This window comes from Struthio camelus, chromosome 9 (assembly GCF_040807025.1).
Source record: "Struthio camelus isolate bStrCam1 chromosome 9, bStrCam1.hap1, whole genome shotgun sequence".
In the NCBI taxonomy this organism is placed as follows: Eukaryota; Metazoa; Chordata; class Aves; order Struthioniformes; family Struthionidae; genus Struthio; species Struthio camelus.
In genome coordinates this window covers 19,258,682-19,279,891 of record NC_090950.1, presented here as the reverse complement: position 1 = coordinate 19,279,891, position 21,210 = coordinate 19,258,682, and the positions used below count along the sequence as shown (strand labels likewise).

The window sequence follows — 21,210 nt, the reverse complement described above, 5'->3', positions numbered from 1 at the left end:
TGGCATCATCGTGAGACAATGCTCACAGAAGCAACTCACCCATGGAGAGGGACAGAAGCTCCAGAGGTGATGTGGGGTTCTAGACCAGAAGTCCCAGCTCTATGCCCTGTGAGATGAGTCTGCACACAGCTCCAGGAGAACAGCTCTTTGCATTAAGGAAGAAGAAGCCAATGAGATCCAAGAGGCAGCAGGCAGTAAGTGGTGCTGAGCAGGTTGCTTGCAGCAGCGGGGCTCGGAGAAGCCAAGCTGGATACCAACACTGAGGTTCTCTCCTGCGCTGTGCTCCGCATGACCACAAGGGTTAAGAGCCTTGGAGAAGGCTATCACCGCTGCCCTATGATCACTCAATGCAGTATAACACAAAAAGCCTTCAACGGAGAGAGTAATACAGTTGCCTCCATCTTTATGACAGAGAGGAATAGTAAGGACTCTCTTATGACTAATAAAGACACAATTCCTTCCAGGTAGCCCTCAGGTTCCTGCTGACAAACATACCCACCTCTCCTAATGGGACTGCATCAATGCTCAGGAACAATGAGGCCTTACTCCACCACAGCACCATCCCAAATCTCCATCCCTTCTCCAATTAGCCTGTTGGCAGTGGTTTAAGCAACTCCAGACAGCTTCAAGAGCTTAGGTCTGTTGCTACTGGGCCACTGAAAAACCTCTCCTTAGCCCTGTCCACTATTCAAAAGACAGTGCAGTCCTGCAGCAGAGCAGGCTGCCTCCAAGGCTGCATGCAAATTTCCTTGTAGGCCCTGCAAAAAGCAGAAATCTCCTTTGTACAGCTGTATAAAAAAAGGTCACATGACCACCTGAGAAGTCTATGGAAGGACAAGGTACTTCCCATTGCTGCTAGATCACACACTCTCTGCCCCATCAAACTTCACGGAAACAAGGAAAAAACTGTATTTGATCACTGGAGCCAAAGCAACTGAGTTACCATAGCTCCATGAATCACCACCATTAAGTGAGCCACAGTAAAAAACTATGTGTATGCCATTAACCTGAACTGCATTGCAGGACAATACCCTGGGCTCCTGCATTTCCAAAACATACACCCTCCCTGCGCAGGCTGGGAAGACGTTTCTGTTAACGCCACTGGGCTGACAACACAGCTGGTTACTACTCACCCCGGACACCAAAGACAGTGGGAACAACAGACACAGAAACACACATAGACACTCACTTGACATTTCATGACAGCCGTGCAATTTGTGAAGCACCACTGTTTCCACTTCCCTGAATAATTAGAAAAGCTTTTCAAACAGTAAAAAAATCCCACATGAATATCAGACTCAAAACATGCCATGTCCTCTATAAGATATTTATTTTCCTTTCCCCCACTACAGAGATTGGGTTTTCATCACGATAGGATTGGTTGAAAATCTGCCATCAGAGCAGTTCTGTCAGAGGAGAAAAATATTCTATGGAAAGACCCTTCTTTCTGCAAGAAATGCCAGCTTTTCTCCAACAAATTAAAGAAAAGAAACAAAACCAAGAAATTTGTTTTCTACTCAGTGAGTTACGTTATCATCAGAAAAAACAACCCCCCCAAATTCAATGTCTTTTACTATTCACTTCCGCCTCTGCTTCCTTCACTAGAGCAGCAGTTTCTAAATTTTTTGGATCTCTGGGAGAAATGCCAGAAAGCATCCCCCATGGCTTGCAGACCGCTGGGCTCAGATTACTTGGTGGATTATCTCTTTATGATTAAAGAATTTTGGCTCATATTCAGAGATGTTACAGCCCTCCCCATGAGGGGTCCTGTTTACTCAGATACAACAGCATTTGATGCCCGTGTAAACGTTTGGACTTAGCCACCGGTTTGGGTTTGGCTCAGTATGTTCCTATGAACGGCTGCCAGGAGGTGCTGGCCTTGGGCACAAGAAGGAGAGGAAGAAGGTGTGGACTTCGTTTTTGCCTCACAGATGCCTCTGTTTCCTGAACTATATGAAAACAAAAAAGAGGCTCATGCACAGAGCAATATAAGAAATTGTTGACTCCAGCACAGTCCTCAGAGACCTGAGGACAAAAGTATACATTTGCACATTTGTTGCCTCTTTTTTTAACCCAGCATCCGTTCTATAGGAATATTTATTTTGTGACTCTCTAGATGTACACAATAAATTGGCATTATTAAGTGAAATAATTCTAAAACAAAATCAAACACAAACTGTACCTACCCAGCTTACAAGGAGGACTTCTAAGCCCTCCGTCGCAAAGCCTGGCAGAGATAGGGCACTGATGCTTCAGTGGTTATCCCTGTTATCTTTTCACTCTTGTCACAGCCCAGCGACTTTCTTCTTTCAGCACAAAGCATGTGGATGGGAGAAAAAGGGGATTGGGCTCCAGAGAGCTTGTCTTGCTGGCTGCCACTCCTCCAGTCCTAATGGAATGGGATTCATAGCATTGCCTGCCCTGAGCTTAAAAACAACTCAACTGAAGCTGGTTAGAAAGATTTACGTCTTTCAGCAAGTACCTTGCTTCCACCCTGTATACCAGCAATCTCCTGACAAAGCATCGAAACATTTTTATATTGGGAACAGGGCCATCCTAAACATGATCAGGTGTCTTTGCTCTACTGTTTGTAATGAATGCCAATCTGGACCCTCAGCCCCCTGCCATGGCTAGAGAGTTCCTAGTTGCCAAATTAGCCCTCTCCTATGCCAGTGTTGTCTTTAAATGGCTCTCCCCCTTCTTTGCTGTTCATCCCTGGATCTTTCTCTAGAGGACATCTCTATGCCTTCTCATCCTCCCTTTTTTGCCAGGCTAACCAGCCCTGAAATCTTTTCCCATACAACGGGCCACTAAGCGTCCTGCCTGCCATAACCAGCACTGTTCCATTCTGCGTTTCCCATTCTTGAACATCCTGATGTGTCCAGTGCAGTTTCACCTCCTGAGGGGTCCCAGCAGGGAAACTTGCAAGTTTCTGAGTGTAAAGCCAGAGGGAGTCAAAAAATATTGAACTAGATTGCCTAGGCATCGAAAGGTCAGGCAGCTGCAGGCAGGCAGTCCTACGTGAAGCCTGACGGGTTGTGTGCAGTTTCAGCTGAAGCAGATCTCCCAGAAGGCTATCTGTGAGGATAAGCCAGAAATTGCCTTCTGCAAGACTTCTGCTTCCTGCTTTTCTGCTTTATATGACAAATTTCTTTGAAGCATGAAGTTACAGTATTAGGACATCAGTGGAATCACTCTGCACAGAACATCACTCAGGGATGTAGATGCTCTTCAGATTTTCCAAGCCTCTTGCCGTGCTCCCTCCTACCAAAGCAACAGTACTGCAGAAATGCCGTCTAGTGGGCCGAGCAAGGGGCTGAGAGTCACAACACTAGGATTCATTTGCTGCATATCCCTGAGCACACCATGTTGCTTTGCTCTGCTATATAACTGGCAACACATCCCTTAGCAGGAGTCTGCCTGGCAAAACCCACTGCAGACTGTCTGGTGTCAAGGGTATGACAGTTCTCCTATCAGGAATGGCTTTATACAGTCTCCACAGCCCTGTGCTAGGTGTGGGCCAGGGACGTGCTGAGATAACTGCTTTGTAGTTGATGAGTACAGAGGCAGGTAAGTGACCTTGGCTTGCTTAAGCATGTGGTCAATTGAAGTTATTTATGAAAGTCTCCATGTGGCCTTTTGCACACATACCCATTGCGCCTTTCCCGTGGGCAGACGCAGGTCCTTTTAAGGCTCAGGCTGCACGCTGGTGAGCACTCTGAATGCGAGAGAACTTGCATTTCAAATGCAAAATGAAAATTCCTGATTCACCATTTTATCAGGTGCTGAATAGGAACAAGTTTATTTTTTCATTTCTATAATTAGATGTTTCAAAGGGGCTGGAGCAGCTCTCAGCCTGTGGAGGAAAGATTTTCTGTGCCAACAGAGAGGGCTCTTGGTTGGACAGTGCAGTGGGAAAAGCACTGATGGGGCCAGCAGGAACTGATGCTCCCTGGCAAAGCATGCTCTGTTGTTTCTCTCCAAAGTTTTTCCTCAGAGCACAAACAATGTGTGTGCTTTGGAAGGATCAGAAGGACTGGCCAGGACAAAAACAAAGGTCTTGTCTGGCTTGGAGGACTTTTTGGCAATAGTAATGCATTTCTATAATTAGATCAGTCCCAACCCAGGCCAGGAATGAGCAAGGACCAGCAAAAACCAGCTGCCCCACTTGAAGCACATTAATGTGTCAGCATTTCCTAGCTAGCAGACAGGCCAGGATTGGTGTATTTACTGTCTCATCCCTAGAAGTTGTTTCTTCTCAACAAGGAGAGAGAGCGCAGAGCAGAAGAAAAAAGGAAATGCACTTCTGGTATCCCTCCTGATGTGTGGCTGTATCTGGGTGTTTGCTTTCAGCATTTCAGTGCCTGCTGCATAGCACAGCCCCTTCATCAGACAGCTGTCGATACTGGAAAAATTGAGTTTTCTCTTAATGAAAGACCACAGCCAATAAGCAATCAGCCGGTGTGCTCTCTACCCCATGATCCAGAGGACATTTGTCTTCTGCAGCACCATAACGGCTCTCCCACCTCTGCAACTATAGGTCTGAGTCACATCCCAAAATGGGAGGGGCACCTAATCTCTAGATTTGACTTAGCTGTATCTCAGGATGGAGGAAATTTTAGGAGAAATGAATCCAGTGTGAATGTCATCAGAAGGGAGGCAGTACCACATCACTTTAAACCAAGGTAAGTGAGGGTGGTGGCTGCCAAAAGGGGCAATTCCACTTGTTCCTCTCCCCACCTCCTGCTATAACTTGCCTGCGGATTCTCTCCTGACGGCATTGTCACTTGCGTAGCCACATGATGATTCAGCTAAGGGAACTGATCTGATTGAAAATTAAGCTTACTAAATTATAACAAGAAAAAAGGTTAGTTTCCTGCTCTGGCTTACCACTCAGCCACACAGCACTAGCATCAGCATAGGGAAGGAAAATGGGTTTGAAATGAGTTTGTGGCCAGAAACGCCGGGAGTGCAGGCCTGTCCCTCCCCCTGGCAGCCCTCATGTATACTGGAGTGAAGCCGCTGAGAAACTGCAACCTTGGAGAACAATCTCCAAGTCAATTCAAAGACTGAACGTGCCCTGCAAATCCCTACTTTGAACAAGGTTTCTCAGCATCTCTGGAGAGAACAATACTCTAGAGAATCTTCTGTCTTTCATTTTAAATTCATTAGATATTTAAAATAATACAAAACAAAAAAATCCCATCTTGACACTAATAAATGCCCCCTGCGTGCACAGGTGTACTGAAGAAAGGATGAGAAATGGAGAACAAACCATATTTGACAGGTGAGATTCATGTTCCTTTATGCACATCTGGGAAGTGCTTAAATGCTACCACAGACATTTAAAAATCTACAGAGACCCCAGTGGGGTCTGAATCTCTAAAGAGTGAGATGAACCACTTAGATGAAAGAACCTCTCTTACATTGCATCAAGTGGACTTGAGAAGGAAGCAAAAGGAAATAATCACCTTCAGCCTTTCAACAAATATCTGAAAACGGAGAGGTAAGGGATGAAAGGAGATCAACACACTTATTACCAAATTAAACTTCCATGGGCAATATTTAGACATCATAGAAGCCGGCATCTTAAGAAGAAGAGAGAAAAAACAGATCAGAAAAAGAAAATCTCCAAAACTCTATTCTCAGATAGCCACTTCCAGTGGCAATCATGCTAATTGCACACACAAATTAGGCAAACAATTATGAACACACTTTCCAAAATCAAGCCTCAATTGTGTTACTCTTGCAAGAATTTCCAATCAACAGTTTTTAATTTCAAATACAGAACAGTTTAGTCATCAAAAAGCAAAAGAACGAAGAAGAATATACTGAATATGAAAGGAAAACAATTTCTTCCCTATCTTTCCCATGCTTTTGTAATTAAATACTTCTGAACATTTGAAAGAACATTTTCCACTGACACAAGCCATGGAATGACTTTGGTTTAATGAGCTCCTCTCATCTGAAAAATACAGAGCTAAAAATGTAAATGCACAATAGAATTTTTTAAGTAACTTTGAAGGGGCTATTATCAAAGTATAAACATGACTATCTGCCATCTGACATCTTTACTGTGCTACTAATATTCTTTATGGAAATTTAAATAATTGTTTAAAAGTGTAATTTACCCTTTCACTATTAAAATCATTTACATGTTATAATTCACCTAGCTTGAGCAATGAAAATACAGTCAGATTTCCATCTCTGAATAAGCATAGTTTTAGCAAATCATTTAAGCACGAGCTTAAAATTAACTAGCTGATTGAGGTCACAGCCCACTTTGCCTATGCATTAGCAGACTGCTGCAGGTGATGCAGAGAGGATATGCAAGCCCCAAGAAAGCTGTTTCTCTGAAATCTACCTCCTGAAACGTCTCCGTTAGTACTTAGTGGTATAAATGACTCTGCCTTCATGCAGAAGCTACAACTGAGCCCTTTAAAAACAGTGCTGTTACTGACTCACTGTCAGAAACCTTCAGTGAGCAAGAGTCTCTTTGGGAGAGACAGAAGGACAGTGCATTCACTACCCACATATCCATCATTGCTATGTCACAGCTGTTGGCTGGCCACTTTCTAACCCTTCCAGGACTTGGCTTACAGGTCAGACTTAACCCTTAGAAAGCAATTACCTTCATCTATTTCTCTCTAACAGGCAGCCAACATATTATCCCTTGTAAGCTGCATTCCTACTGAACCTTACTTTCACATGAGAAATTTATAATGCATGTGCTTTTAACGGGAGCCTACTGAATAGATGGGATTCTCAAACGCTTCTTAAAGCAAGACTGCAAATCTCATCCATACTTTAAAATTCTCACAGTGTTTTTTCGGCTAAATACCTAAAATCCTAACTCATTCACCCAGGTCTAACGTCCAGAATCAGAGTAATATGAAACTATTTTGAAACTTACAGTTCTTCAATGGTCCGTACAGGTCCTGAATTAGTCTCATAGCTGCCTTGCAAAGCGGGCATTAATGTCTCCAGGTAACAGATGGGGCAAGAAAGGTGGAAAGAGGGATGGTGACACCCAGGGTGGAATTACCTGTAGACACCCACAGCCAAAATGTCAGACTGGGCAAATCTCCCTGACTTCCCCTATAGTTGGTGGAGATCTTGTTAATACAATCCGTGAGGTTTAAGCTGCAGTTCATCTCATCATGAGGAAGGAGCATACAATAAAGGAGGTCAGTTGTGCTCCAGATGCTCTGGTTCCTCTCTCCTGGCTGCGGGGGAGGCCCAGATCAGCTGCAGAGATCTGCACCAGGACGGGCAGGAGGAGCAGCATCTCCCCTTTCCCACGTGGTTCTGCACATGGCTCAGTGCTGAACCAGTTCCCCTGGCTCTTGCTCTGGGCCACGGGCAGCCAACCTCCACCACAGTTTGTCAGGCACAATTGAGTTCAAAGTGCCCAAAAGACAAAAGCATGTCTCAAGGTGATCTCCCACGCTTCGTCACACATAGAGCTTTCAGCATAGCCATCCTCATCTCCTGACTTGGCTAAACGGCTGACTAAGGCTGTGTCCACACATGGCTTGAGATACCAGTTTAATTACAGGCTTGCAGAGACTGACAGCTACAGATACACATTATTTGGCCTCAACAGTTGCTTTGCTTTCCTGCTCTCCTTTGTGCCACACTCTTTCTTGCTCTCATACCACAGCTAACACCTCTCCACTCGAACTGACCCCACTGTTTGTGATGGATGTTGTGTGCCCTGTGGATGGAAGCAGGAAAATGGAAAAAAAAAAAAAAAAAGGCCTTGCTTTCTTGGTGCTTGAAGCAAGTAAAGGCAGGAAGGAATGAGAGAGAACTGGCAAGATGCGAAGACAAAATGTCTATCGATGGCTGCGGAAAATAAACACAAGAGCTGCTTCTGGCAGCAGGTACTGATGGGTGAGGATGGGAAGTGCTACAGAAGGAAAGAGCATGGAACGCCATCAGGGCCAGTCTGGCTTAGTTCCTCCTACTCTTCAAAGAGAGACTTCTTGTTCTAGAGGCCACACTGAACTTAGGCAATCACCGGGATTTGGATTTATCTAGGATTCAGTTCTCCTCCACATCGGCAAACTGGTTTGTACAATATCTGCTTGAGCATTTTGATGGAAGTGTAATGCAGAGCAACTGCGTAACAGTGCAACCACTTTCCCCTTCAGCTCTAGCTCAGCCTTTCGGTTAGAGAGCTCAGCACGCACCTGAAAGCGACAGAGATGGGAAAAGTCTCAGGGAAGAACATTAACCAGAATCAACAGTAAACCCAGTAGTACCTTCCATGCACAAGAATCAGAAAATCATCTGGGGGAGAGGCAAAAGAAGAGGTTTCAGGTCATTCTTCTCTGCAACTTTCATGCAATAGCTTATGCATGCTGTTCTGCTCCTTCCATTGCAACAAACACTTGAATTACCAGAACTGGGAATGGCAACGAAGAATTGGGAAAGGCAGTGAAGAAGATCAAAGACTCTTCAGCTTGGAAAAGACAGCTTAGGAAGGATGTACTTGAGGTCCATCAAATCACATGTGGCCAGGAAAGGAGGATAGGATCAATCATTCATTAGCTTTTTCAGTACTGGATCTCAGGAAGGCATCAAACTAAGCTAATAGGAACTAAGTTCAAAACAAAGAAAAGGAGGTGGTTCTTCATGCAACAGGTAACAGATCCATGGAAATCCTTTCCCATAGGACACTATGACGCTAAAAATTTATGTAGACTCAGGGGATTACATGGAAGAGAAATCCACTGAGAATTACTAAATACACAGAACCATGTCTGGCTTAGAAAGTTTTGTATGCTGGAAAAAGCTGGAAGCTGGAAGAGAATTTGACGGACATTTGCGGGGCATATCATATTGTTATTTTACGTTTATTATTACTCTTTCCTATTTGTTTAAGGTGGATGAAGCAAGAATACTGGGCTAGATGGACACTTCATTCTGGGCCAATGCAATTGCTCTCACGTTTTTCTCTTAATTGCTGCTGCCTCCATATGGTTTTGTGGTGGCCTGTTTCAAAGATGCTTCTTTTCTGCCAAATAATGCTCTCCAGTCTATATTAAACACAGGGATGATCTGGCTCTGTAACAGAACAGTACTGTGGATAAAACAAAGCTGAAATTGGGAGTAAGACATGCTTGCTCGAGACCTAAAGAGAAGTTATAAAAGAGCTATAACAGAATGTCTCTTTTCAGTTAGTGGGGGCAACATGTGCTCACCTGGTAGCAAGCATCTTTCCTCTTTAACATCTAATACCAGCAGTGTTTTACCAGCCAAATGAATATTCCCATAAATAACAGAGAGACACTCTGCCTTTTTCTCCTCCCCAGCAGTGTGCTGTACTCCCCTTCTGCAGCCAGGGAACAAAGCAGCAGCAGGGAAAGGCTGGTGGGCTCTGAGTTGAGACTTGCACTAAGTTTGGAGCTCACCCAAGTGAACGGGAGGACAGAGAGAAACAGAACGGGCACCTGCAGGCTGAGCAAGGGGACGCTCACAGCCCTTCCTCCCTGCTGTAGAAGGGAGTCAGAAGCACATCGGCCTTTCCAACACACTTCAGGATTCAGCACTTCTCTCTCTGTGTCCTACCAGGCCTGCTGTCTGTTTCAGGCCTTGTTCAAAAAGAATTTTCATCTTAAAACGTCTTTTCTTCAGCGAACATGTACTTAGATGATGAGCTCTCCCCACAGTGCAGGGAAACCTTGTGTCCATACAGCCCCTAGCACAGTGAATTCTGGTCTGTGACAAGGATCCTCAGCTGGTCTGCACAGCAAACAAGCTATGTGGGTCTATACAAGAGGGATGTTGTGTATGTATATAGATATTTATTGCTATTATGTATTTAATATTATATAAATATGTAGTGGAATATCCTTTAGAAATGATGCTTCCTGACCTTCTCTGGGAGGTTGGGGGATTTCTTGTTGAGAGGAAAGTTCGCCTTGCCAGCCAACGTGCTAGACAGAGAGGTATTGAACCCAAAGGGCTGGAATTGTGTATGTGCAGGGAGGAGGCTCTCATGGGAGCGCTCTGAGCAAAAGCCATCACTTGCCAGGAATGCCAAACAAGTGCAATATTCATTCATAAAAGTGTATCAGCAAGAAAGGACATGCTCCCACTTAACGGTACTTCTTATTCATACTTGACATACCGCCTGAAGGAATTGTATTGTTCTAATTCACCTTTACTAAACTCAAAAAAAAGCTAAAAAACATGCTCATGCCACCTTCTTGGCCAAGGTGCTGTGAATGAGCTGCAGGGCAGTAGCAGACCTCTAGCAAGATGTTGTAAGATGTGTGTCAGCCATTTACCAGGCTCGGTGGAGGCAGGGAAGGAGCATTTCACAAACTGAACAGTCTGTAAACTGCTGGGGAACATGAATTAGATCCCCAGAGCTATCTCTTCAGGTTAAGAGTAAGAATAGTAAAGGATTCATCACAGAAATCCCAGCAAATCCAGAAACAGAGGAAAAAGCAAACTGAGTCTTATCCATAAAAGGTAAATCCCAGTCATCTGAGATAATAGCAGTGGGAAGTTTAGCCATACTTGAATATCTATATACATATTTGTCTGAGCAACTGACCAAATATTTACAAAGATTACACCCTGCCTACACAGAATGAAAATGCCTGTGGAAATTAGCCCACCAATACAATTAGCCTCACCAATACCACAACTGGAATACGGCTACACTATTTCTAAACTCAAGAAGCGGGTAAGTAAAGTGCCTGGGCACACAGAGCTAAGAGCAAGGTGAGCACTGTGTACTGCTAGGACACAGGAAGCTGCCCCCAAACTATTACAGCCTTCACCTGAATTTCTACTGCTGCGATTTCACTTGGAGTCAGACCTGCTCACACCTGCTGTGACTGCTGTTAGATTTTTTTTATAGAGGCTCAAGGTCTGCATGCTGCTGTGAGACCAGACTCTGTTGTGTCGGGACTGTACAAACACCAAACGAAAAGCTGCTGTCTCCACCAACAAAAAAATGACCAAGGATGAAGTTATGCAATGGCAACAGTCAGTCACAGGAATCCAGGAAAACAGCAGCAGCATGTTGGCTGCCAGCAGCCCACCAGCAGTGTAATTGTCATAATCCTGTGTTTTTGCTTCACATTGTGACAAAAGAGGAAATTCAGAACTTAAGGAGGAATTTGCAGCATGGAGGACTTGGCCACACTTTTCCAGGGGTCATTTCAAAATGTATTAACATCCTAGAGACACTAGAGTATTGCCAGTGTGGGAGTATCGCTGACACACTTTTGATCCTTGTGCTTTTCCAGTTTGGTTTGTTTAATCGTGGCCGGCTCCACCCCAGGCTCTGCACACAAGGCTGCTGTGGCCTGTCCCTCCCTTCCAGAATACCTTCCAGAATACTGCCAGCAAAATTCCCTATCCCAAAAAGTCACTAGACTAAGGCAGAGCATAGAGCACAGAACTGGGAGCTTTTACGCACAAAAACGTATAGCATTTCTTGCTAGATTTTTTTTTAAGATCCAGTTTCATGAAAAGTCTCCCTTTCTCCAACCCTCTTCCTTAGCGCTCTCAGCTCCTTATTCCATCCCCTTGTTCATGTAGCTCTCCTGCACTGTCCATGTCTTTTCCACCCACTGTGTGTCCAAACGCTGCATTTAAAACACTTCTCCACGCTTTTGCATGCCCATACATATTCATTTTCCTGCTCCAGGGCCTTTTCCCCCATGGACCCACCCTTTCCTTTGCACCCTTAACGTGTTCCCTGCAGGACGCACTTGCATAACCAGGGCCCCTCCTGTACTTGTGCACCTTCCCAAGCTGCCTGAGATGGCATGCGTGGAGACAGACCCATCTGCCCAGGCCACCGGTTGGGCACTGTGGGGAACCAGGCTGTAACACTCCTGCATTTCAACGCATCCTGTGCTGCCTACAGGAACGTATCTAATAGTGAAGGGACTGTCACTAGCATACTAAAGTAGCCTGTTTGAGAAGACACACTGGAAGACAGGGTGAAAACTAGGACTAAAGGAACTAGATTTGTCATGGCCACAGCACAAGGCAGGGGATTTTCTTGTTCTCTCAACCCCTTGTCACATCCCCAGGTGGATCAGCTATCTCAGTAAGTGGATTATCAGGCCCTACGGTCCTGAGGATACGGCCACTGCATTTGCCAGACGAAAGACTCCTGACCAGAAGAAGTAGGATACCCCAGATTGGTCCCATGCACAGCAGTAACTTTCTTACAAGAAGCGTCGCTGAGAAGCTACCAGGACACATAAAAGAACAGAGATTCGAAACTCCCCGTCACAGTTCTGACAGAGCCAAGCAATGACTTCAGTCAAGTCACTTCATCTCACTGTATTTACTATTGCCCACCCATCCTTTTGGCAACACAAGGCAGTCTGATTAGGACTGAGCAGCATGATTGCTGTGCTCTGCACAAGTGAGTTCTCAAGTGAACAAAAGGCTGCCAATGCACATTAAAGCAGGAAGAGGACGTTAATAAGGAAACAATTTCATCTTTTTTAAAACAGGATTTTTTCCTATTCTTTCCTCTTATCTGAAGCAAACAAAGCTATGAGGCAATAAATACAATTCCAGAGATAATCCAAGATTTGGATCCTAGAAGCATTCAGTGCCGAATTCTGGAAAACAAAACAATGATAATGACTCACACTGGGCCTGTGGGTGGCTCATCACAAAATTAGTAGCAGCTTCCATGCTCCCAGCTGAGAGTGGCTTTGCTGGGTTGTTTTCACAGATCTCCAGGACTGCAATTTAGCACATGCAAATAGGCCCAGCAGCCAATCGCAGTCACAATACTGGAAAGGCATAAACATGCCATTTAGAAAAATGCTTTGCCATACAAAACATGATTACCTCCTTCCACGCCATTTCAGGGTAAGGGAAGAAATGCTATTTTTATTATTAAAAGCTACGTATCTCTTTCCTCCAAGGGGAAGAATCTATTTAAAGTCTTTTAAGCAAACATCTATTCATACAACTGAAAGCTTTGTGTACTACTATCACATAAGCAATCTTATCTAGCTTTCAGAGCCTGCTGAACTTTTGATAATATCTGTACCACCTGGATTTAAATGTCTACAACTAGCATCTGACCAGTAAAAAAGGAATACTTTTTACGTTTGGAAAGCAGCAGAAAGGGCTGTGGGAAAAAAAATGGATTGGTTTGGAGAAGGAGAGCTGACAAAACTAGAAGTAGATCATTCTCATAGACAAGAAGCATGTAGAATTTCAGTTTCTTTAATGAACAGGGCTTTTCAACTGGCAATTCACAACTGTGAATATCTCCAAGGGGTCTATTAAACAGAAAGCAAGCCTACTATCAATAATCTTAAATCTGCTGGATAAAGAAAACTGTAAGAATTTTAGGGACGAAATATGTTAAAAAGGTTGGAAGCCACTCATCTAAAACAATGATTCAAGCACATGATCATTTTAAAATGGGATGAGGTGCACGCATAGAGTTAAATATGTACTTAAACGGTTCACTGAACTGAGATATACCTCCGGAAATACTCCTTGGTCTTTGAGTGGACATGACCTTATGATCTTCACACAGTTCTTAAGCTGAAAGCATTTGCTCTGAAAGTCACTAGTGTTAAATATCGCTTATGGACCTCGATTATTTTGTTATTTTTAAACTGGGAAAATAATAATGCAGAAGATAGTATTTCACATGTGACTTTATCCAAGAAAACTGATGGGAAAGCAAGGAAAGTCTTTCATAAAGTTCTTGGTTAACGTTTCCCATCCTGACTTACAGTTCATAACTTGACACAGTTGCACATGATGTTTAACTCAGACAAATTCTTCCTCTTCCCTTTATTTGGTTTGGGAGGCGGAGGAAGTTAAACCACATCTCCTTTGCACACCCCTGTAAAACTCCAGATGAAAACTGCTATACAGCAGCCAACTTTTGCTTCAGAGAATTGTCTATTGTCACGATTACAGCTGCCTAAGAAAATTCACAAGAATCTTATTTTGCTTGCATTTCATAACACATAGAAACAGACTTTACGAACATGGTTGAATATTGGTGGTGCTCTGGTAGAACCCAGGCAAGTTTCCAGACCTAGAAGATCTCATAATTCCAGACGCTCAGCTCTATAAGTCTATGGCCAGCATCATCTAGAGCCAACAACTATTCACTAGCCAGACCATCTTAACACACAGGCACTCTCCAGACCGCACTCACTTTTGGAGATTTCTGAAATATTTAATGCAAACTGACCAATAAAATCCTGCATGAAATCAAAGACTTTCCTTCGTATAACTACACATATCTAGCTGTGAACACTTAAAATGGAGTTACATGTGTACAACTTTAAGGTCATTATAATCTCCATCGCTGAACTTCTGCATAATAGAAACCAAGAAATCCATCATTTCTAGATCAGCCAGAAGAGATCTTTTACAGAGATACACAAGCACCGTGGGCTTCCAGGACAGATGCTTAATGTATATCTACATGAGAAGGTTACTTCAGAATAAAGGAAAGTGTGGATTTAAAATGCTATAGCTATTCTTGAATAATACCCTAGAGAAGTGCTCCTATTACAAAATAAAAAAGAATTTTCACAGTTTTGCTTAATTCATTTCCCAGGTGAATTAAACTAAGTCAGACAAAGGTATTCTGTCAGCTTGGATGTAAGTGTCAACAACAGGAATTATCCCGGAATAGTACATGTTCTTAATTTCCACTGGTCAGCAAACATTAGTTTTCCAAAGACACACAACAGGAAGAGGGAACCCAAGGAAAATGGACCTGGGGACACTGACGTGCTCTGAAAAGCGGCATAGAGTAGCAGCAAGCGACTTGGTGCAGGAATGAAAAGACGCTGATGGCTCCCAGCACAACATCACTGCCTAGGTACTTCCTCATCTCCCACCAGCAACACAGTTTATAATCTGAACTGCCACAGACCACAGGGGTTCTCAGAGTTTGCTAAACTCTGCAAGGAGTTACAAGTTTTACTATTTGTCACTTACACATGTAGATCTATTGCTCCCCCTGATTTGAAGTTGACTGTATAGCATACACTATACACTTGCTATTACTTGCTGTCTACTTGAGTAAATAGCAGTAAGAAAACTGTTCCAGAACCGTTATGCACAAATAAAGTGTGCATGAATGCACAAACAAAACAAGGAATGCCTGTTTTGCTCGTAAGCCAAATGTTACTTTTGAAGAGGCAATTGTACATCCTATGTTTGTGACTCCATTTGCATCTGCACGTGCAGACACTGCAGGCACGTTATGACAGTGCCCCAAATAGTCTCATGACAACAGCAAAGATATGCAGAGGCAGTAATAGACAAGCTAATAGTGGAGCCACCATCTGAACCTTCCTGCCTGGACAGAGTGCTTATTCCTATCACCCCAAATATCAGGCTTAGTATCACGATGCTTAGAGAAATACAAAAATCTGCTGTGCCAGACATCATTTTAACTTGCCATAAAACTAGTGTCAACCAGCCTATTTCCAGGAACATCTCCAAATTTTACCAGTGCGAAAGTCCCAGTGAAGCCAAGCCCAGGGTTTACTTTCAATATGAGCTTAATGAAGGCCTTAATGAATATGAGCTTAACTGAAGGCATTGATTTGCAGAATAGGGATTTAAACTGAGAGACACTCTTATCTGAATTTTTGGGAATAGATCAGAGTCTATGTATATGACTAGGCCTACAGTACTGAAAACAAAACTGAAAATGCATTATTACTAGATACCTTCATTCCAGTTGATGCAACGATGTGAGAAAAATCTATGCTTTTAGCAATCGTACATCTCACAGGACAGTCTCTATAGAAGCCAAGGGCAGAATAAGTATCAGGCAAAACCACTCATACAGCTAAATAACAAGTCATTATGGAGAATGACTGAAGACTCACTAGCAGAAATCTCCATACTCCATAGCCTATAAGGATACAGCCTTTTGCATTCAGCAGTTGCAAACCAGGTACAGGTTACCTGAAATGTTTTTTTACAACTTCATTCACATTTATATCACCAATACAATCATCTTCTGAGGTCTACCTTGAACTTCACAGCATAGTAGCAATCTATTTCATAATGTTGACTTGGAGGCCAAAGGCAAAATCAATTCTGGAATGGTAGAATGGCAGTTTTGGAATGACATTCCAAACAAAGGGAAAAAGGTGCCCACAAAGAAAATAAACTAACTAAAACGCTAAAGACTTTTAAAAAGTAATTACAATCACATCATCCAGAAGAGAAATGTCTCTATGCATGCAATACAGTCAGCTTACAACTACTGAAACTTAGATAACAAGTGAAGCGCCTAGAAGAAGATACAGGACTTCGTTGTGCCAAAGTACTTGTAAAGAAATACAGAAAGGGTTAGGAATACATTTCTCACTTCATATTGGTATGAATTACTTGCATTGCTGTGGTGGCCTAGAGACTCATCAAACTCCATTTTGCATGGTGCTGTTCAACTAAAACCAAAGAAGTCTGTCCCTGAAAAAGAGAACTCAGTCTAAAGTAAGTGACAGCAGAACACAGAAGTGGAGTATAAGAAAACAGACTAGAGTTAGTAGCAAAGACTAGAGATCTTAGCTTAGCAGTGACATAAATCTTGTTAAGTTTTTTGCTGGAGTCACAACAGAGTTGCATAGTATCCTACAACCACCTTCAATACTTCACCGTTTTCCTTCAAAATATTATATACTAGTTTCTATCAGAGTGGTCTAGGGCTCTGATTCATACAATACGTGAGTACGAATCTGATTGTAAGTACAGAGTTACATCCATATCAGTTGTCTGAATGAGATAAAACGTAGATGGGAGGAGGATGAAGGGCTTGGTCATCCTGACATGTAAATTAAGTGCACAAAATGCCAGATGGTTTGGCATAAACATCCTATATCAGTGTAACTCTTCAGATGGGAGAGTCAAAGACGTATAAGTGGCCCACAGCATTATGCCATTGCTGTTGCAGTCTGTATTTCCATGGTCCCTCCTCCCCTGTGACATCTCTGACTGGTATGCCCCCCTGCAGTGCCATGCTGGGCGCTACACTACACACTTTGGGCTGTTGTAGGAATATATACAAATCTCCTCAGGTATGCCGACTTTTTGAAGGATCAGTAAGGAGGCCTCTCCTCCAGTAGTCTTAGCCCATGTGACCTCTTTCTGGTTAGTAGCTTCCATTTTTGTTGCATGTTTTTTTGAGGATATAAAGCCCAAATTTAACAGAAAAAGAAAAAAACATAGATAGGAGAAGGAATGTATTTGAGCAGTCTGATTCAAAGTAACAATCCCCATCTAGAGCGCTCAAGCTTGTGGTATGGGGCTAGCACACAGGAAACATGGCCAGCTGGAGATAAGCACAGATCATTCCCATAGACTGCCTCCTTATAGCACAACATCATGAAATCCACAGACTGCATAATGTTCAGTACCACCCAGTTAGAGCAGGAGAAATAAGGAGAGATTCACTCACTATATATCCATCAAGTATGCGCTAGCACAGAATCTATCAGTAAAACCAAATCAGCTCAACAGGGCAATCATTTGGACACTATCACCACTTCTGGTTCAATGAAGCTATAGCCTACTATATCCTAGTGGAGTGGGCACCACCCTATTTTAACCAGGAGGTTATTGTACTCTTTACTACCCCAAGTTTCCAAACATTCATATATGTGACTGTGAAGAAAACTCTGGTATCATTTTCCACTAGGATCAAAATAACTTGTGGGATACTTCCAAGCACAGCCACAATTTGTTCTGTTTAGTGTGATCAGATCTTTCTTCAAAGTAGAGCAGAAAACAGTTAGTTTCAAGGGAGCCAAGCCCACCCTCTTACAGATTTCCTGCCCCTCTCCCATTCCTATGAGCCAGTCACGGCCAATGACTTGCACACACATGTGTCTGTGTGGGAGGATAGGAGGGTACGGAGGCATAAACAAGTGGCTCTAGCTGTTAACAAATTCTGCTTAGCTGGGCCAAAAGGGAATCCAGACTACCTCAGCGACAGTGTTCCCCAAACAGCCTTTCTTTACAATAGACAATACCAAGTATTTACATAGGAGGTGTGGAAATTTCTCTCCTCTGAGACCGATAACTCAGATAAGGAAACAACACAAGTATTAACAAGTAACATTTTGAAAGACATCCCCATAAGTATCCGGTGCCCAAATATTACAACGGTCAGGGTTCAATAGGCAGTTCTAGCAGAAAGCCAAGTAGGAACTGAAACCCAGTCAAGCTCAAAGCAGAAGGGTTACTGCTATAACCTCCACAGAGTCTTAAATAATAATAACATGAGATTCCTTTCTATGGTCATTTACCTCATATTGTAGAAAGGGCAGGTCAGACTCCTGAAACATGTGTGGCACAAAGACAGCCACAGGGCCACCAGTTAAGGGACTTCAACAAGATCACCCCAAAACTCAGAGGTAGTGTCATACCAAACCAAGGCACTCAGGGACTTAGTCTCCTCTTCAAAAAAGTGCTTAGCTATAGCTCAAGATCAAGCATATCCTTCAGCCCATCACCCTACTGTGCTCCCCCATCCTGATGCAGCCTCCAACACTGCTCCCTCCCCAGTAAGCCGGGAGCCGAGAGGCGTTCAAGGACCGCTGTCAGGGGCAGCCTTTGCTCCTAGGACCATCTCCAATCGAGGACAAGTTTAAATTCCGCCGCGTGTGGGGTGAGGGCCCCGGTGGGATGGGGGCCGAGGGCGGGGGTCAGCACCGCGGACAGCGCCCGGCCCCTGCCGGCCACCTGTGCGCTGCGCCGGGCAGGGCCGGAGAGGAGGAGGAGGAGGGCGAGGAGGAGGAAGAGGACGAAGGCGAGGAAACGGGGCCAGCCCAGGGCGACCGGCGTCCGGCCAAGCAGCGCCCGGGCGGGGAGGCGAGGGCGGCGGGGACAAGGACGCGCTCTCCCCACCTGGGCTGTGGCTGGATCTCAGGCGCCTTCCACAGAGACACTGCAGCATATGCGAGCCTTTCTCCAGGAGAAGCCCGAGAATCCTCATGGATTTCACTTTGTGGCGCCCTCCCGCTCCTCGGAAAAGGGACCGGCCCCGGGAGCGGCCGGCTCTCAGCGGCGGGCCGCCGGCACCCCTAGCCGCCAAACTTCCCGGCCCATCACCGCGGCCTCGCCGCGCCGCGCCCGGGGTGGCTCCAACGCCACTTCTTGGGACTTCTCCGCCTGGGAGGGAAGGCTCTGCCGGGAAGGGGGTCGGGCTAGCTGGAAGGACGTCAAGCCCTAGAAACCCAAGCGGCCGGCTCCTAGCCCTGCCCCCTGCCGGCACAGCCCCCGCCGGGGAGCAGAGCCGCACCGCCGCCTTGTCCGGCAGCCCCGAACCGCCGCCCGGAGCCCCCCGCTGCCGGCAGACCGGGGGGAGCCGCGGGACGAGCTGGTGAAGACAGGCGGCAGCTCTCGCTCATTCGCCCCAGATGCGCCTCCCTCCGCCGGCGCGGAGAGCCGCCGCCGCCAGCCCGGCCCCGGCCCCGGCTCCGCGGCGGCGAAGTTGCCCGAGTCCCGCCCCGCAGGCGGCGGAGCTCCGCCCCGGGGCGCGGAGCCCCGCCGGGGCCGCCGGGGCGGGAGGCAGCCCCGCTGCGGGCGCAGGCAGACGGGGCGCCGCCGAGCCCTGCCGCCCGCCCCGCCTGGCACGGAGGGCGCCCTGCGGGGCCAGGCGCCGCGGTTAGCCGCGAGCGGAGCGAGCATGGGAAGCCACCACGCGCCGGAGAGGCCGAACGTGGCCTTTGGGGCGCGTGGGGGTGTCACTGCGTGGCTGGGCTGGTAACAAAACACACAACTCGTCTTAAATCACCGGTAGGAGTGCGTACCGAGAAAGAGGGGAGTCACTACAAACACACTTTACACTAGAAGGTCTCCTTATTTACACTTAGGGATCCTAAAGCAATAGCTTTTTGCAAAGGTCGCTCCACTGAAACTGAAGATTCATTTTGTTTTACCCATTTTTAAACCCCAGCAGTTAGGGTGTTGCAAACTGAAGTCCATGCAGAGTTTTTGTGCTGCACAGACCAAGGCAGAGCCCCTGTTTCACATGCAGGACAGCTGTGAAAAGAAGCTCTTCTGGGAGACTTGGCTTTGATTCATGAAATTCCCCAGCTCAGAACCCCCCATACAGAAACCATACAGAAAGTACAAGAGTGCAGAAATAGTATTAATGTACAGAGACCTCTCAGGTGAACTCTTTCACCTCAGTAGACTAATACTTCACTGAAAGGCAGCCACCTCTGAGACAAGCCTGAACCTGTGCTCACCCTTGCACTGGGGCAATTTCTTCCTGGATTACCTTGTGCTCAAGCAAAGTTAACCTGCTTCTGCACTGGCTTTCGAAGCCACCTCTGCTCTTGCTTCTCCTGGCATATGGCTAAAGCGGCCAGGTGCCTCTGATGAGCCTGTGAGATAGAAGTTTTTCTAGAGAGTACACTTGAGACGTAACAGGCTTTTAGCTGGCACTCCATACAGACATGAGCATGCGGATATAGCCTGAACTTTTAACACTTGCTGGGATCTCTCTCAACTCAGAACTATGATCAACGAAGCATAGTCAGCATAATAGGGGGTGCGGCAATGGTTTGCTCACTAGGAAGTCCACTAGGATGTAACAGTAAATGCTATAAAATACATGGAGGTCAGAGTGTCCAGGGGCATAGACAGACATAGAAAAAGAAATGTTATAGTATGACAGTTTACCAAGGACTTGTGGCAAAAACCAATGTTTGTGAAAGCACCTGAGTCTTTCATGCCCTCAGTAAACATCCTCCGGTTTCAGTTTTCTTCTAAAATAGGATAAAAAAAAGCAGTGAAAATGCTAAATGTTTCATGAAATGGAAGCTCTTATTTTCTAGTCAGCCCTACTTAGTACATTGAAAACAGCACGTAGCTAGAAGCAAAGCCAACAGCATAGACTTCAGGAGCATTAGAAGAATGCACAGGTAGCAAAGATCGCAGGGATTAGTTAATAACGAACTCAGGGTTTTTTGTATAGTGCTATGACTTCGGCTGAAAATCATCACTCTTGTACGTCTTGGTTCATAAACTATTTTACACAGGACCTTGAAAACTCACCAAGTCACAGAATAAAATGAAACTATCCTTCTCCATTGTCTCTTCATGTTCCCACACACCACGGATCATTTCTCCAGCTACATTCCTTAGTAATGCCTGCTCCGTGGTAATCAGAGAAGATTGCCATGCCATGCCCAGACAGACACCAAA

The 21,210-nt window shown here is 45.1% G+C and overlaps 1 protein-coding gene across 4 annotated transcripts in view; it reads right to left on the bottom strand.

The window, feature by feature from the left end:
- Positions 1-21,210, bottom strand: part of FGF12 (fibroblast growth factor 12) — a 242,389-nt gene that overhangs the window by 133,942 nt on the left and 87,237 nt on the right. The window contains exon 1 of one of the 4 annotated variants that reach the window (XM_068954100.1): positions 18,904-19,171. The exons of the other annotated variants lie outside the window; for them this stretch is intronic. Coding sequence (XP_068810201.1) covers positions 18,904-18,991 — 88 coding nt within the window. The 5' untranslated portion in view covers positions 18,992-19,171. Of the gene's footprint in view, positions 1-18,903; positions 19,172-21,210 lie in introns of those variants that run through there. 4 annotated transcript variants of the gene reach the window in all.